The 18,423-nt window shown below is 43.9% G+C and overlaps 1 protein-coding gene across 2 annotated transcripts in view; it reads left to right on the top strand.

Moving 5' to 3' along the window:
* The window catches only part of PPP1R16B (protein phosphatase 1, regulatory subunit 16B), a 120,513-nt gene that overhangs the window by 30,785 nt on the left and 71,305 nt on the right, over positions 1–18,423 (top strand). For both annotated transcript variants that reach the window (XM_011929051.1, XM_011929050.1), the window contains exon 2: positions 272–621. In XM_011929051.1, the coding sequence (XP_011784441.1) occupies positions 372–621 (250 nt within the window). In that variant the 5' untranslated portion in view covers positions 272–371. The remainder of the gene's footprint in view (positions 1–271; positions 622–18,423) is intronic.

The raw sequence follows: 18,423 nt of genomic DNA, 5'->3' as shown, positions 1-18,423 counted from the left end.
TGTGGATAGTGCAACCAAGGAATTAAATTATTTTACTTTATTCTAATTAATTTAAATGTAAATAGTCACAGGTGGCTACTGGCTGCTGCATTAGACAGCACAGCCAGACCTTGCTGATACTTACAGAGCCACTGTAAGGATTTGCACTTTTTTCAAGGAGCAATGGAAGGAAAACCTCAAAAGCGTTTTGAACACGGGGCGTTGGGGTGACAATCAGATCTGAGTTGTGGAGTCTGACACGTGTTCATCTGTGTTTCCCTCCCTGCCACAGGCCCCACCATGAGGCCCCAGCCCCACCAGAGGCCCCGCACTGCCCTGGCCCCCGGTGCACTGTGCTAGCCCCCAGCCAGGGCCTGGGGAGGGCGGTGGCCATGGCCAGCCACGTGGACCTGCTGACGGAACTGCAGCTGCTGGAGAAGGTGCCCACGCTGGAGCGGCTGCGGGCCGCCCAGAAGCGCCGGGCCCAGCAGCTGAAGAAGTGGGCACAGTACGAGCAGGACTTGCAGCACCGCAAGCGAAAGCATGAGCGGAAGCGCAGCACGGGCAGCCGCCGCAAGAAAGTGTCATTCGAGGCCAGCGTGGCCCTGCTGGAGGCCTCACTGAGGAACGACGCCGAGGAAGGTAGGCCCCTCTGTGCCTTGGCGGCAATGCAGCTGCCTTGGCCTCTGATCAAGGTTTGGAATCCAGGTTCTGTGCAGGAGACGTGTGGGCAAGGCAGGTCTGCAGACCCTCTTCCAAGTTCCAGCAGCCCCATTCCTCTTAGGAAGTGGACGTTCCTAGGAAAAGCTTCGAATTTATCATAGACTTTTTTTTCTCTCTCTCTCTAAGACAGGGTCTCGCTCTGTCTCCCAGGCTGGAGGAGTACAGTGGCACGATCTCAGCTCACTACAACCTCTGCCACCCAGGCTCAAGTGATCCTTCCACCTCAGCTTCCCTAGTAACTGGGATCACAGGTGTACTGCCACCATACCCAGCTAATTAAAAAAAAAAAAAGTTTTTGTAGAGATAGGGGTCTCATTTTGTTGCCCCGGCTGGTCTCGAATTCCGAAGCTCAAGTGATCTGCCCACATTGGTCTCCCAAAGTGCCGAGATTACAGGCATGAGCCACAGCGCCAGGCCTAGACTTTTTGTTTAAACATCTTCATTCATTTGTATTTATTTATTTATTTATAGATAGGGTCTTACTATGTTGCCCAGGCTGGTCTCAAACTCCCAGCTTAAAGGGATCCTCGTGCCTCAGCCTCCCAAGCAGCTAGGATTATAGGCAAGCCACCTTGCCCAGCTTTATTTTTTGGGGAACAAGGATTCCAGCCTTTGGCTAAGGAGTACCATAATAACTTTCTTTCTCTCCCACAAATATTTGCAGATAACCACAGATATTTACAGACAACTTCTTTTGCATTACTTTCCTAGATATAGTGGTGAACAAGTTGGATCTGGTTTCTCCCCACCAAGAGCTCAATACTCATAGGATCTTGCATTTCATAAAGCTCTCCTCTGTGCCAGACCCCATGCCTGGCACCCTCTGAATGCTGTTCCGTGTATTCAGTGTATGTAGCCTTTGCTGCAGTCATAAATGGTGTAGAGGGATGGACTCTGAAGTGAGACTACCTGAATCTAAAACTGGCGTTGTCGGTTCCCTGCATGAGCTTAACAAGTAGACAAGTCTCTTCTGCTCTCTGTATTTCGTTTATACCTCTGTAAAATGGGGCTAATAAGAAAATCCACTTTAAGGGCTTGCTGTGAACATTAAGTTAGAAAATCCCTGTGAAGTAGTCCTAAACATGGTCCCTTATGCTGAGGAAGTGATTATTAATGTTTTATTTTATTATATTAGTATATTTTATTTACATTAACAGAGGATGTCCATAAAGTCTGAAAACATATAGACAATGCTGTCTAGGACATTTTCACTCTCTAAAGTGAATGAGTAAATAAATATAAACAAACATGTATACACATTCGTATAATTTATGTTTCCAGGTTTTTTTCTTTTTCTTTTTTTTTTTTTTTTTGAGATGGAGTCTCGCTTGTTGCCCAGGCTGGGCGGAGTGCAGCGGTATGATCTCGGCTCACTGCAACCTCTGCCTCCCAGGTTCCAGCAATTCTTCCGCCTTAGCCTCCTGAGTAGCTGGGATTGCAGGTGTACACCTCCATGCCCTGGCTATTTTAAAAAATTTTTAGTAGAGATGGGATTTCACCATGTTGGCCAACCTAGTCTTGAACTCTTAACCTCAGGTGATCCACCCGCCTTGGCCTTCCAAAGTGCTGGGATTACAGGGATGAGTCACTGGGCCCAGCCTATGTTTCCAGATTTTATGGATACCTTGTACTTGTCATATTTAACTTAATTATATTATTTTTGTGTCTCATGAGCTAGATATCATGATCTGTACCGTGTACAGTGCTTTAAGAGCCATGTATGATAACACCCATTTTGCAGATGGGGGAACTGAAACTCATAGAGGTTCAGAACCTTGACCAAAGTGGCAGAGCGGAATCAGAACCACCGGCATCCGACTCTTGTCACTGCCCTCATAGCCTTATAGGTTTGCTTCCTGTTGTAGGAATAAATGGAGGATCCACGATCTAACCACAGCCCCCTTCCCTGGGCTTGTTTGCTGGCAGTCTCGCCTGCTCATTGTAAGCCAAGCTCTGTGCACCTCCCTGTTCCCCTGGGCACCTCTGACCCATCCCTGTATAATAAACCTTCCTGGCTGTCCCTGGAGAGGCCTGGCCATGCTTCCTGGGTCCCTGCACACACCTTCCAGTCAATGAAAGAACAGAGAGGTGGTGGCATTTCTGGCCCAAGAGGTGCTGGGTTTTAGTCACCTTGCTCTTCAGGTTCTAGAACCCTCTGAGAAGTGTAATTTCACTTCCACTTGGCTGCAGAGGGCTCTAGGAAACGAGCCAAGAGGCATCCCTGGAACTACTCTGCTGCAAGCTGCTCCACTGAGAGCCCGGGGTGAGCAGCCCTGGTGAGAAGAGAGGTGGAATCTCGGGCTTGGGGACATGGCCCCGAGGCTCCTTCCCACGTGCAGTTTGCCGAGTGACGCGGCAGCCCCATCCCCACGCAGTGGGTGGCTTGTCATGATGTCTAATTTTTGCTGGGGGCGGAAGTTCATCAGCTCTTCTCACCCCTCGTTATTGACTGCCTTCTTACAGAGCACGGGCTGCGGGCTTCAGACCATTCTCCCAGCCCCCTGCCGAGCCCCTACCCCTTGCTGATGTCTTGTTTCCTGGTTAGTAGGAGCACTGGGTTGGGAGTGAAGGGGTCAGTGCCCCGCAGCCCTGCCTGTGACTTTGAGCAGCTTGTTTCATCTCTGTGGGTCCAGTTTTTTTGTTTTGTTTTGTTTTTGAGACCGAGTCTCGCTCTGTTGCCCAGGCTGGAGTGCAGTGGTGCAATCTTGGCTCACGGCAACCTCTGCCTCCTGAGTTCAAGCGATTCTCCTGCCTCAGCCTCTCAAGGAGCTGAGACTACAGGCATGTGCCGCCACACCTAGCTAATTTTTGTATTTTTAGTAGAGTTGGGGTTTTGCCATGTTGGCAAGGCTGGTCTCAAACTCCTGACCTCAAAGTGATCCACCCACCTCGGCCTCCCAAAGTGCTGGGATTACAGGCGTGAGCCACTGCGTTCAGTTTTTGAATCTGTGAAATCAGGTTTTGAAGCTCGCCCTCAAGAGGGTATGGCAAGACTTAGACAAGGTCCTGGATGTGACAGTTCTTTGAAAATTTACCCTGAGACCTGTACCAGCATGGTGATAATGCACTTTATTTTGTTTGGTTTTTTACAGACTTTAATGTCTTTCAGAACCTAAATATGCACAAATACATTCTTCTTGTAAAAAACAATCAACATAGAAGTGTACAAAGTAAAAAGTCCTTTCTGTCTCTCCCTTCCTCCCACTCTCCTTCCTCCTTTCCTTTGCTTCTTTTTGTCCATCCATCACTACTGTTGTTAGTGTGATGTTTCTTTTCCAGGTATTTTTTTTCATTTGCCTATGCATTTGTGGACTTCAGAGAAATATAGAGCCAGGTTTCTTTTTTAAAAAGCTTTTACATAAGTGATGGTATCCTGGACACATTATTTTGCAATTTTCTTTTTTTCCATCCAACAGTATATCTGGGAGACATTTTCATGCCAGAACATATACAGTACAGATCTGTGCCATTATTTTTATCTGCTGCATAGTATTCCATAGTATGGATTCACCAGAATTTTCGAACTAGCTCCTTATTGATGCAGATCTTTCCAGTAGCTTTGCTTTTGCCACAGTGAATGTTTTATGTGCATGTGCAAATGTTTATTGAGGACAGATGTGGTGAAACAAAAGAGATGGATCTGAAGGTATTAAATTTGAATGAGAAAAGTGCTAGACCCCATGGGCTGGTCCCCCTGTCTCTAGGGGCAGCCAAGTGAGGGGAAGGGGCCAGAACACTGTGGTTTGTGCCAGGCCCTGGAGTTGGTTTGGGGGTCCACAGGTGCCTGGGTTTGGACGAGGGATGTGAGGCTGCCATCAGTCAGCTCTTGACCTCACTGGGCTATGCTCAGCTTCCTGGCAGCACTACAGAGCCTGCTGCTTCCAGCAGGCTAGAAACGGCTGCTTTTTGCTGGTGGAGCTTGTGTTTGGGAGGCTGCCGGGGTGTTAGCTCACAGTGGCGTGGGAACGTGGGGTGGCAGCTCCCCCGCTCGCCTGAGCTCACAGCAGCCTCTGAGTCAACCTCCCCCACCTGCCTGGGGAATGTGAGCTGTTTCCAGAGAAAGGCAGGCTGGGAACTCTGAGTTTCGTCCTCTGGTCCCATATTGCCTTTAGGCTGGTGTCCTTGCCCTTGGACTTGCCTGAGCCCCATGTTCACTGCTCTCACTGCCATCACCCTCTGCCCCAGGCAATGCCAGCTCCACTGAGATCCTCCCATATTCCCTGTGTTATCTTACCTCCACACCTTTATATATGCAATTCCCTCTGTCTGAGACACTCTTCCTGTGACTAACTTCTGTAACCCTCAGCTTTGAGTCCGGCGTGACCTCTAGGGAGCCATCCATGAGCCTTTTCTGCACTTCCACCCCATCACTGGTTAAAGTAGCAACTCAATATGTAGCTGATGTTTACTGAGGGACAGTGTAGTGTCATGGCTAGGAGCACAGACCCTGCAGTTTGTCCTCCAGGATTCAAATCCCTGCTCTACCGTTTTCTAGCTGTGCATCCTTGGGAAAGTTACTTTACTTCTCGGTGCCTCTGTTTCTCCATCTGTAAAAATGAGGATGATAATATACCTGCTCCAAAAGTTGTTGGGGGGGTTAAATTAAGTTGATAAATGTTGAAGTGGTATGGTAAGAGCTATGTAAGTGATATAAATTGTTGTTATTCTACACTATTATTCTACATTTACATAATCTATTATTACGGCATATTCTGATTGTCATCATTGTTATTATTTATCAGGTACTTTGTACCAGACAGCTTGCCTTACATATGTTATCTCGGTTAATCTTCACAGTAACTCTTTGAGGTTAGAGTCAAACCCCATTTTTTAAAAATAGCTTGGGGTTCAGTTTACATATTATACAATTTGCCCACTTTAAGCGTATAATTCAATGATTTTCAGTAAATTTACAGAGTTGTGCATCCATCAGTCACAATCTAATTGTAAAACATTTCCATCACTGGGTGAGGTGGCTCACACCTGTAATCCCAGCACTTTGGGAGGCCAAGGTAGAGGATCGCTTAAGCCCAGGAGTTCTAGACCAGCCTGGAAAGCCCGTCTGTACCGAAGGAAAAAAAAAAAAAGCCAGGCGTGGCGGCACATGCCTGTGGTCCCAGCCACTTGGAAGGCTTAGGCAGGAGGATCACTTGAGTCTGGGATGTTAAAGCTGCAGTGAGCCATGATTGAACCACTAGCCTGAGTGACAGAGCAAGACCCCATCTCAAAAACAAACAGAAAAGCATTTTCATCATCCCAAAAAGAAGCCTCATGCCCATTTGCAGTAACTCCTGGTTCCCAGCCCCAGGCAGCCATAATCTACTTTCTGTCTGTATAGATTTGCCTTTTCTGGACATATTATTTACATGGAATCATATAATATATGATCTTTGTGATTGACTTCTTTCATTCACAATACTGCTTTCAAAGTTCATCCTTGGTGTGACATCATATATCAGGGTTTCATTCCTTTTCATTGCCCCGTAGTATTCCATTGTATAGATATACCATATTTTGTTTGTCCATTCACCAGTAGGTGAGCATTTGGATTATTTCTGTTTTGGGGTAGGATGAAGAATGCTGGTAAGCAAATTTGGGTACAAGTCTTCGTGTGGATATATGTTTTCATTTCTCCTGGGTCATCACCTTGGAATAGAATTGTTGGGTCATATGGTAAATTATGTTTAACTTTTTAAGAAACTGCTGTACTGTCTTGGAAAATGGCTTCACTGTGTTAATTCTCATCCCCCCGTTTTACGGATGAGGAATTTGAAGCTCAGAGAGAGTAAGTCACCTGCCAAGGTCTCACAGGTTTTAAGTATCAGACTCAATCCCAGGACTCAAACCCAGATCAGTTGTCTCTGAAGCCCATGTATTTAACCACCAGGCAGTTCTGTACCTCCTGCTTTTGTTTTCACTAGAAAAGCAGCAAACCCTCAGTTGTGGTTCTGATCTGTGTTTGTTTTGGCCTTAGGCATCCTGGTGTTTCTGCTGGCCTCTTAGGCCCTTTGATTTGGGGGCCCCCAGATAAACTCTTTATCCCCAGATAAAACTCTTTCTAGGGCCACAATAGCCCAGCCTCCCTTGAAATCATCGAATTTATGTTAAGTTGTTAGAGACTTCTGTTTTTCTCTCAGAATGTGTAGGGTTTTCTTTATGGAAATTCTCATTCAAAAAATGTTTGAGTGATTCTTCTGTACTCTAAATTTAACTCTTATTAAATTTAATGATTTTTCTCACTGTAAAGGTTTTTGAACTCTTTTTTAAGCAGTGGAAACTTTTCTTTAAATGAGATATTATGCAGAAGCCCAATATGTAAAACAAAGGAAGGAGCTGTTCTGACTGGGGTCAGATGGGTGGGGTTCTCAGTCATCCCTGCCACCTGCAACCCCCTCCCCTGCCCCCAGACACAGCACCAGACACCTGGGCCCTGCCGCCCCCCTCTTAAACCATTGGCTCATCTGCAGGAACTAACTCTGACTTTCACTTTTGGTGATTTTGAAAAGGGAAGTTTCTTTTCTTCTAATTATTAAAAAAAAAAAAACCCTATTATTGTTATAGAAACTTTTAGAAGTACAGAAAAAAGAAGCATTAAGAAGAAGATAAAATCACCCATATTCCCACTGAACAGCAACAACCATTGATAATATTTTGGTATTGTGTCAGGCAGCATCCTGGGAGGAAACAAATGGTGATTTTATATGGGGAGATTTGTGGAAAGTTTGATGACAGGGCAGTTTGTAAAGGGTTTAGGGAAGTGGTCCTCAAACTTTTTGGTCTCAGAGCCCCTTTATATTCTTAAAACCTGAGAACTTCTAAGAGCTTTGGTTTAACTGGGTTCTATCTACCCATATTTACTGTATTCGAAATTCAAACAGAGGCATTAAATATTTATTCATTCATTAAGTCAGAGTGATAAACACATTATCTATTGACTATCTGCTTCTGCGTAGCAGATGAGCTCAAAATTTAGCAGCTTAAAACAATAAACATTTACTGCCTCACACAATTTCTGTGGCTCAGGGATCCAGAGCAGCTCAGCTGGGTGGTTCTAGTTCAGGGTATCTCATAAGGTTGCAGTCACTTCAGGATTTACCTGGGGCTGGAGAATCCAACTTCCAAGATGGCTCACAGGCATGGCTCTTGGCAGGAGGCCTCAGTTCCCTGCCATGTGACCCTCTCTATAGGACAGCTCGACTGTTCAAACTCTCAGCATGGCAGGTGGCTTTTTTCAGAGTGAGTGATCCAAGAGAGAGAGGAATCCACAATGCCTTTATGACCTCGTGTTGGAAATCATGTACCATCACTTCTACCATCTTTTATTCATGAGAAATGACTCACTAGGTCCAGCCCACACTTAAGGGGTGGGGAATTAAGCTTCATCTTTTGAAGAGAGAATTTGTGGACATGTTTTAAAACCACCACATGTTAACATAAATATTTTTATGAAAAATGATATTTTTCAAAACAAAAAAAAAAGCAATGAGGAGAGTAGCCTTGTTTTATATTTTTGCAAATCTTTTTAAGATCTGGCTTAACGGAAGACAGTTGGAGTATCTTATCTGCTTCTGCCTTCAATCTGCTGTGATATGTTATTTTGGTTGAAGTAAATAAAGAAAGTCTTATGTAGTTGGAAAAGGGAGGAAATATTTTAATTTGCTTTTTCAGATATTGTGGATATTCTTTGATACTACATCTAAACTCAACAAGTAGTACTTTCTTAAAGGTTAGTTGCAGTGCAGAATCTGAAGCCATATCAATTTACATCAAAATCCATTGGTCTGTCTTGCATTTTGAATGGTTCTTTTACCCATGTGTACTTTTTTTTTTAAATGTAATATATTGGATGTGTTAGAAAATATTGGTTCACTTTACCCATGTGTACTTTTTTTTAAAAACGTAATGTATTGGATCTGTTAGAAAATATTGGTTCACTGAGTTATACAGATCTTCCAAATGTTGACACGTTGCTTTATACAATATAAGAAAATGCATAGTTTCAATACCAGTCTTGCCATACAATTATTCAAGTACTGGGAAACTGTTAAGTTCATGGTAGCTATAAAAGTTTTCTAAAATTTGGATTTTTGCTTAAAAGTTCAAACTCTATCATTGGTAACAAATGCTGTTAGTTGTGAGAAGATCCATTTGCCCTTTTTAGGAAAAAAAAAAACAACACTGCCTGTTAAATACTCAAGTCTGAATAACCATTGTTTGCTAGACATCCTTTAAGTAAAACTAGTGCTCCATGAGAGAAGAGGCTAGCTTAGCACACAGCTTAAAAAATGGCTCAAGTGGGCCGGGTGTGGTGGCTCACGCCTGTAATCCCAGCACTTTGGGAGGCCGAGGCGGGCGGATCACAAGGTCAGGAGATCGAGACCACGGTGAAACCCCGTCTCTACTAAAAATACAAAAAATTAGCCGGGCGCGGTGGTGGGAGCTTGTAGTCCCAGTTACTCAGGAGGCTGGCGTGAACCCGGGAGGCGGAGCTTGCAGTGAGCGGAGATCGGGCCACTGCACTCCAGCCTGAAGGACAGAGCGAGACACCGTCTCAAAAAAAAATAGTTTAAGTATTGCAGTTGGAGACAATGATTATTCTTTTTTTGAACTTCCCATTTTGTCACATGGTATATTAAAAGGACATATACTCAAGGATTAAGGTTTCATAAAATTGATACATTTTACTGCTTTATCAAGGACATTTTTAAGGGAAACTGGTATTGATTTTTTTTCTTTTGATTGCACATACAAAACAATGAAGTTGGTGATTGCTAGTATAGCTTGGTGCCACTGAGTTAATTCTGTTAAAACAATAGTAGTTTTACCCACTATTGCTTTTATACCATCAGTGCAAATGTCAACACACTGGAAAATGCAAGTAATTTCTAAGTGTTACTGTGAAAATCATTTTGATCTTTTAATACCCTGAAAGAGTCTAGGGACCACTTTGAGAACCACTGGTTTATGGGGGTCAACAAGGAATGGGGCAATACCCTGGGATAGCAAAAAATTGGGGAGATCTTACCCACCCCACCCCACTGCCCCCCGGGCCTGAAGGAGACAAGGAAAAGGAACCTACTGGAACCTAAGGCAGGTACCGTATGGAGAGGGCTGCCTAACAGGAGTGGTGGCTGCCACTCCATGCCTCTGCCATTCTGGTGCTTTCCATGACAAACCTAACCAGAAAGCAGAATGCAAGGAAGCCTTTGCTGTAGTGCAAGTCGGCTGACTTCCTCAGGCATGGAGAAGGGAAGATCTAGAAGGACAGATGGGGCAAAGAGTGAGCCCAGCTGTCTTCAACCCTTCGGATCTGCACACAAACGAGGAGTGAGTTTGTGTACATTTAAAAAACAACTTTTAAGGCCAAATATGGTGGCCCATGCCTGTCATCCCAGAGCTTTGGGAGCCTGAGGTGGGAGGATGGCTTGAGCCCAGGAGTTCAAGACTGCAATGAGCTGTGATGGTGCCACTACACTCCAGCCTAAGTGACAGCGGAAGACTCTGTCCCTAAAAAATAAATAAACAAATACATAAAAATGTAAAAGTAAAAACAACTTTTACCCTAACATTCACTTGTGAATTCAGCAAAATGAGTCATCTGCTAGAGCTGTGGTATCGTGGAGAGCCTGTCTGAGGAGGTAATTTGGGCTTGGACCCGAATGTGGAGGAGTCTGGGAGAAATATACAAAGGATATCTGATGGGAATAGGCTTGGTGTGTTTGAAGACAGGAGAAAGATGGGAGGGGAAAGGGTAGGGGGAGCAGGTGGTTGGGGAGAGCATACTGACCTTAGAAGACTAGAGTAGGAACTGTACATTTGATTTCGATGAAAAGCCACTGGTGGTTTTGAAAGGGGAATCATATGATGAGACATAGATTTTGAATTAGGGATGGATTTTCCTGGTTGCTGAGTGCAGAATGGACTGTAGGAATCTATTTTCATGGGGCCGTGAGGGGAGCAGGGAGGCTCATGAGAAGCTGTCACAGTGATGAGAACCTATGGTGGTCACTGGATGATGCAGAAATCAGGAGGTGGAGCCCACGGGGCTTCTGTGTCAAGTGATGGAGGAGGGACTCAGTGATGACTCTTGGGTTTTTGGTTTGAACACCTAGGTGGATAACAGTGCCACATTCTGAGACTGGGAAGATCGGAGTAGGAGGGAGGAGGGGATTTGGAGAGAATCAAGTTCTGTACGACTGTCCAAGTTGACATGTCCTTTTAACATCCACATAGAGTTCTTGAAAAGGCAGATGAATATGTGAGTCTGGAGCTCAGGGGAGATATGAGGGATGGTTATAATATTTGGGAAGTCATCAGCATGATATGAGTGCAGTCTTTTCAAAAATGTGGGACTGTATGAGGTCATCTAGGAAGAAAGGGTAGTTGGAGCAGAGAAGGGATCGCAGAGAAGGGATCACTAGAGAAAGCTCTGGGACACCTCAATAGCTGCCTATTGACTCAAGAAGAAGAGAACAAAGGAGACCAGAATCATCTACTCAGATGGTAGAAAGAAAACTAGGAAGAGTGTGGCATCTCAGAAGCCTGGAAGAAAGGACTGTCGGCTCAGTCAAATGCTGTTGAGGGGTTGAATATTTTGTCTTATCTTTATACAGTCTTTGGAAAAAGAGATTTCTAATGATGACCTCATATATCCTGTCTGGATGTTCCATAATTTATGCAACTACTCCCTTATTATTGTATTTTGAGGCCATTCCCAATTTTTGCTAGTATAAATATGCCGTGGTGAATATCATTGTATAAAAGTATTTGGTTGGCTGGGTGCAGTGGCTCATGCCTATAAATCCCAGCACTTTGAGAGGCCAAGGCAGGAGGATCACTTGAGCCCACGAGTTCAAGACCAGCCTAGGCAACATAGTGAGATCCCGTATCTACACAAAATTTTAAAAATTACCCAGGTGTAGTGACGTGTACCTGTGGTCTTAGCAACTTGGTGGGGTGGAGGTGGGAGGAACTCCTGAGCCCAGGAGGTTGAGGCTGCAGTAAGCCGTGATTGTGCCACTGCACTCCAGCCCAGGTGACAGAGTGAGACCCTGTCTCCAAAAAACTAAATAGATAAAATAAAAATAAAAAGTATTTGGCCATAGCTTTATTTACTAGGTAGATTCCTAGATGTTCATTGGCTTTGAGGTCTCGATATAAACCACTCATTTGACTACCAGAGAGGTTGCATCAGCTGTGTGTATCCATCCTGGCTGTCTCCCCACCTCATCACTACCTGCCACATCAATGCTGGATGATGACATTGAAAACACACCTTTGCTGATATATTTGATATATGGAAAATAGTCCTGTTGTCTTAATGTGCATAAAATTGAGACAGTTAAGGTTGAATACCTATTCATAAGTTTACTGGTCATCTCTCTCCTTTGAGTTGTCTAGTTTGTTTGTCTTTTTGTTGTTGTTGTTGTTTTGAGATGGAGTCTCCCTCTGTCCCCAGGCTGGAGTGCAGTGGTGCAATCTTGGCTCACTGCATCCTCTGCCTCCTGGATTCAAGCAATTCTCCTGTCTCAGCCTCCTGAGTAGCAAAGATTACAGGCAACCACCTCCACACCTGGGTACTTTTTGTATTTTTAGTAGAGATGGGGTTTCACCATGCTGGCCAGGCTGGTCTCAAACTCTTGACCTCAGGTGATCTGCCTGCCTCAGCCTCCCAAAGTGCTGGGATTACAGGCATGAGCCACTACACCCAGACTATTTGTCGATTTTTTCTACTAGTGTGCTTCTTATTGGTTTCAATGATTGTGTACGTTTATGTTCGTGTGTGTGAGAGGAGACAGGGAGAAGGCGAGAAAGGGGGAGAATGACATTGGAGGGAGAGATGCCAACCCTTTGTTGTCATGTATGGTTCGTCTATTTTCTGCAGTGTGTGTATGTCTTTGCTTTAACGTTTTGTGTATAGTAATTTTTTTATGCCTTGGAGTTCTTATTTTTTATATTGTCAAACCTAATGATACTTGATTTCTTTTTTAAAAATCATTTTATTTTTTGTTTTTGTCCCTTTAAAGCAGGGACCAGAAAAGTGTGGCCTGAAGTCCAAATCTTCCCACTGTCTGTTTTTGTAAATAAAGTTTTATTGGAACACAGCCATGCCCATTCATTTACCTATTATCTATGGCTGCTTTCACATTACAATGGCAGAGTTGAGTTGTAACCGCGACCATATGGCCTGCAAAGATTAAAATATTTACTCTCTGGCCCTTTACAGAAATAGTTTATGGGCTCTTGCACTAAAATGTTTCCTCATTTAGTGATGTATATTAAACCTATGTTTTCTTCTAGGGTTTTTTGGCCTTATTTAAATAAATAGTGTTTCTGGACTCCATTTTAGTATAGAGTACTAAATGAAAATCTGTCTATATTTTGTTTCCAAAGCATCATCAATTGTCCCAACATCCCTTCCTTCCCCACGAGTTTGTGAGGCCACCCTCGTACTCTAGAGCCTCATCTGTAATGAAGGGTAACTCTTCAACCTGTCTATTCTGTTCCAGCAACCTATTTTGGTGCCAGTTACATACCGCTTTCATCCTTGTAGATTTATGTTGTGGCTTAATATGTGATGAAACAAGTTTTTCCTCAGATTATTCTTCTTTTTCAAAATGTTCCTGGTTATTTTCAGCTGTTCACATAACATTTAGGACTGTTTGGTCAAGTTTTCCCTCCAAACCTCAAAAATAGATTTCTCCAAAGCTTTGCAGGGACATGGATGGAGCTGGAGGCTATTGTCCTTAGCAAACTAACACAGGGACAGAAAACCAAAGACAGCATGTTCTCACCTATAAGTGGGAGCTAAATGATGAAAACACATGGACGCATAGAGGGGAACAACACACACTGGGTCCCTGTTGGATGGTGGATTGTGGGAGGAGGGAGGAGATCAGGAAAAATAACTAATGGGTACTAGGCTTAATACCTGGGGGATGAAATAGTCTGTACAACACATTCCCAAGACACAAGTTTTTTTTTTGTTTGTTTGTTTTCTTTTTTTTTGAGACGGAGTCTCGCTCTGTCACCCAGGCTGGAGTGCAGTGGCTGGATCTCAGCTCACTGCAAGCTCCGCCTCCCGGGTTTACGCCATTCTCCTGCCTCAGCCTCCCAAGTAGCTGGGACTACAGGCGCCCGCCACCTCGCCTGGCTAGTTTTCTGTATTTTTTTAGTAGAGACGGGGTTTCACCGTGTTAGCCAGGATGGTCTCGATCTCCTGACCTCGTAATCCGCCCGTCTCGGCCTCCCAAAGTGCTGGGATTACAGGCTTGAGCCACCACGCCTGGCCTGACACAAGTTTACCTATGTAACACACCTGCACTTGTACCCCGAACTTAAAAGTTTAAAAATTAAAATAATTAATTAATTTGGACCAAACTGATACGTTTACCATGCTGAGTTTTTCTAAGCATGGAAATGGCACCTTTCTCTGTTAAACATGTATTCTTTCTTGTCCTTTAGGAAAGCTGTAGGTTTTTTTGTTTGTTTGTTTTGTTTTTTTTCATGTAAGTCCTGTTTAATGTCTTAAAAGGAGGGCTTTGGGTTTTGTACATTAATGTTATACCAAGTCAATTTACTGCTTTCACCTTAGCCTCGGTTTTTCTGTAAGTTATCTTAGGGGTTTCTATATAGAAAGAACATTATTTGCAGATGATAAAGTTGTCTAATCATTCCAGTTTTTCAGTAAGCCTGGAGATCTGAGTCCTATCCAGATTCTATCCTCTCTCCCCTTCTCTCCAGGCTAACTACTTCTGTTCCTTTTAGTATTCTTTTATGATATGTGACCTTGAGATTTGTGAACATGCTCTACCTTGTCTACATTCTTCCCAAAGTCTGATCTGGCTCACTCTAGAGTGAATGGAACTGTCACTTTCCTCGTTCTGGTTGGTTTTGCCTGTTAGTATGACTCAAGTTTCCATTAGCTTTTTGGGTAGCTGCTGTTGACTCATATTGAATTTATAAGAAAACAAAACCCCCAAGTCAGTTTCCCTTTAATGAAGCTACATTTTCCCCATACAGATTAAAAAAAAAAAAAAAAAAAAAAAAAACTAGTTGTTGAAGCGTAATCATCAGGCAGAAAAGGGTAAAACTGGTTGGATTTTTATATGCTAAGCATACCTGTGTAACTAATCAGCACTCAGATCAAGAAACAGAACATTACCAGGACCCCCAGAAGCCTTCCTGGACTCACAGTTGATTTTTAACATTGAGGTCAATCTCTACATTTATCTTGTTGAGTTTTGAGCCCAATTATCTACCTGTTCAGATAATTTTGGATTCTTGAATGATACATTAGGACTTTGGTGTCCCCAGTGACAAAAAGTCACACTAACAAGGTTAACAAAACAGTGTTCATGTAGTGGAGAAGTTCAAAGATAGCATAGCTTCAGGCACATGTGGATGCATGAGACTACCAAGAAATGTCTCTGAGAAGACGACTATCAGCAGTTTGAAATATATATCCTAAATCCTTTTGGCAACCTCAATAAGAATAATTTCTATTCCCAGAAGTGTCCCAGGCTCAACAAGTCCCAGAATGGAACCTCATTGGCTATGAGGTCAGTTCCTGAGTCAACTGCAATGGCTAGATCAGGGAAGCAATGCTATGATTGGTCTGATTGGAGCCACATGCCCACTCCTGGAGTCTGCTTCTCCCAAACGCATGGACTGACACTTGGGATTATGTTGTACCTACCCACTCCCCCCAAAATATTGGGATGCTATTTCCAGAAGGAGGGAGAATGGATGCTGGTCAGGCCATGATTAAATATATTCACCTCAAATGAAATATTCACCAGCAGTTTCTACTCCATATCATTCATAATTGCAATAAGGATTTGCCTTCTAGACCAGAATTGTCCAATAGAATTTTTTTCTGATGATGGAAATGTGCTGTCCAATACGATAGCTGCTAAAGTTTTGATTGTATTTAGTTAGAAATAATGTAATTAGTCAACTGTGGCTGGGCTAGAAGCTGCTGACTCAGAAACATAGTCATAGGCCATTATCCAAATCCCTGATAAAAATATTGAATAGGGCCTGGCACGGTGGCTCCGCTTGTTAATACCAGCATTTTGGGAGGCTGAGGTGAGTGGATCACCTGAGGTCAGCAGTTTGAGACCAGCCTGGCCAACATGCGGAAACCCTGTCTCTACTAAAAAATACAAAAAATAGCCAAGTGTGGTGATGGGCACCTGTAGTCCCAGGTACTTGGGAGGCTGAGGCAGGAGAATTGCTTGAACATGGGAGGTGGAGGTTGCAGTGACCCGAGATCATGCCACTGCACTCCAGCCTGGGCAATAGAGCAAGACTCCATCTCAAAAAAAAAAAAAATTGTTGAATAGGTCATGGGTAGAGATGCTGCCTAGGGCCACACCCCTGGAGACCTTTTTCAGATTAATGTATCAAAGTCAACTATTAAACACTGGGAATAGTTGTGAAACTGAAATGAACTTAACTACATTGTTATTTGCAGTTGGTATGTGGGAACAGTAGCAGGAGTCTCTACAATTAAAAAAAAGAAAAAAAAGAGCTGGCTGGGCATGGTGGCTCATGCCTGTAATCCCAACACTTTGGGAGGCCAAGGTGGGCAGATCACCAGAGGTCAGGAGTTCAAGACCAGCCTGGCCAACATGGCGAAACCCATTCTCTACTAAAAATATAAAAATTAGCTGGGCATGGTGGCACATGCCTGTAATCCCAGCTACTCAGGAGGCTGAGGCAGGAGAATTGCTTGAATATAGGAGGCAGATGTTGCAGTGAATTGAGATTGCATCACTGCACTCCAGCCTGGGTGACAGCATGAGACTCTGTCTCTAGAAAAAAGCCATCTTTGCCTACAAAACTTGGAAGACGATTTCTCTCTGAGGGTTAAATTACAACAAAATGTGATGGATCAGAGTAGCGATTCATGCACAGACATTTATGGAACATAGTCTGGACATCATCAGGCTGGCATTGGTGGTTCAGTAGTGAACAAAACAAAATGGGCCAGGCCACCTTGGAGCTCAGAGTCTAACAAAGTCATTGTGAAGAGACTTTGTGTATGTAAGCATGTGATTAACATGCTTAACAATGGATGGTGTTATTATAAAGAAGGCCTTGCGGGGCATGGTGGCTCACACCTGTAATTCCAGCACTTTGGGAGGCCAAGACAGGAGGATCACTTGAGGCCAAGAGTTCGAGATCAGCCTGGGCAGCATAGTGAGACTGTATCTCTACCAAAAATAAAAATAAAAAGCCACGCATGGTGGTGTGGGCCTGTACTCCTAGCTGCTTGGGAGGCTGAGGCAGGAGAATTGCTTAAGCCCATGCGGGCAAGGCTGCAGTCAGTCACAATTGTGCCACTGTACTCCAGCCTGGGTGACAGAGCAAGGCCCTGTATCTGGGGAAAAAACAAAAAAGAAAGCCTTGTCAAGAACAGATGCCAGAAAAAGGGGGCTAGGAGATCATTTATGAACAATCCTATTTAAATATAATTCAGGGGAGAGGACACTGTGAGCAAAACTTTGACGATTATCATCCCATTGCTAAAGACAATCTGATTATGGAAAAAGGGGACTTCAACCAATCTTGGTGATCTTGGCGTAATCATTAAACATGATGATTATGTACTTCCTTACAACCTTCTGATTATAAGTCGGCATCCCAGCCAGGTCTGCCTATAAGCACAGAATGAGTTGACCATACTTAACTGAATTTCATACATGCAAAGCAATTATTCTCCTGTGATCCTGGCATTGTGTTTTTATGCAGCAACCTCATAAACTTGGATAGTATGAGACTGCTCTTGGGAGAAGAAACTGCCGTTGGTAGGCTGGTCAACCATGGTTGATCACCAAGGTGATACCATCCTAGGGATCTTGGGGATATTTAACCAATTGGAACTCCCTTGGAACCTCCCTCAAATCAAACCACAATGACACTCAACCAGTATTTCTGCAGGGTGTTAATAAGGAGATATATGAGAGGCTTGTCAGGTGCTCAATGGAGTCTAGACATTTTCTATCTTTGAAATTTCTCAGTGGAGTGAACCCATTGAGAAGATAGATGAGCCATTGCTGGCATGATTGATTCTTGCTTGGCTTCTAGGGACCACTGTTTCCTTTTTTTGTTGTTGTTGGGGTGGGGGTGTAGGGGGACAGAGTCTTGCTCAGTTGCTGAGGCTGGAGTGCAGTGGCATGATCTCGGCTCACTGCAACCTCTGCCTCTCAGGTTCAAGTGATTTTCCTGTCTCAGTCTCCTGAGTAGCTGGGATTACAGGTGCCAACCACCATGCCCAGATAATTTTTGTAGTTTTAGTAGAGACAGGGTTTCACCATGTTGACCAGCCTGGTCTCAAACTCCTGACCTCAGGTGATCCATTCCCCTCAGCCTCCCAAAGTGCTGGAATTACAGCACCAAAGTGGAATTACACCCAAAGTGCTGGAATTACATGAACCACCGCGTCCTGCCCCACTGTTTCCTTTCTAATGGAGTGAGAAAATGGGCAGTATTTCTGTCAAAGAAACTCATGAGGCTGTTTGTATGCATGGACTTCAGGCCCTTCTGTCAACAATCGCCAAAGCTGAAGCATCACGTGGAGGAACACTGGGGTTTGAAAAACAGGAATGTTCCAGAATCTTCTCAGAGTATTGCATTTTCCAACATGTCCATGCCATGTTTGTACCAACAAACAGAGCTGGTCCCACTGCCCTCATCCTTTGTCTACCATGTTAG

This window comes from Colobus angolensis, unplaced genomic scaffold (genome assembly GCF_000951035.1).
Source record: "Colobus angolensis palliatus isolate OR3802 unplaced genomic scaffold, Cang.pa_1.0 Scaffold8, whole genome shotgun sequence".
NCBI lineage: Eukaryota > Metazoa > Chordata > Mammalia > Primates > Cercopithecidae > Colobus > Colobus angolensis.
The sequence above is the reverse complement of the archived record's forward strand: the minus strand, read 5'-3'. Positions and strand labels throughout refer to the sequence as shown.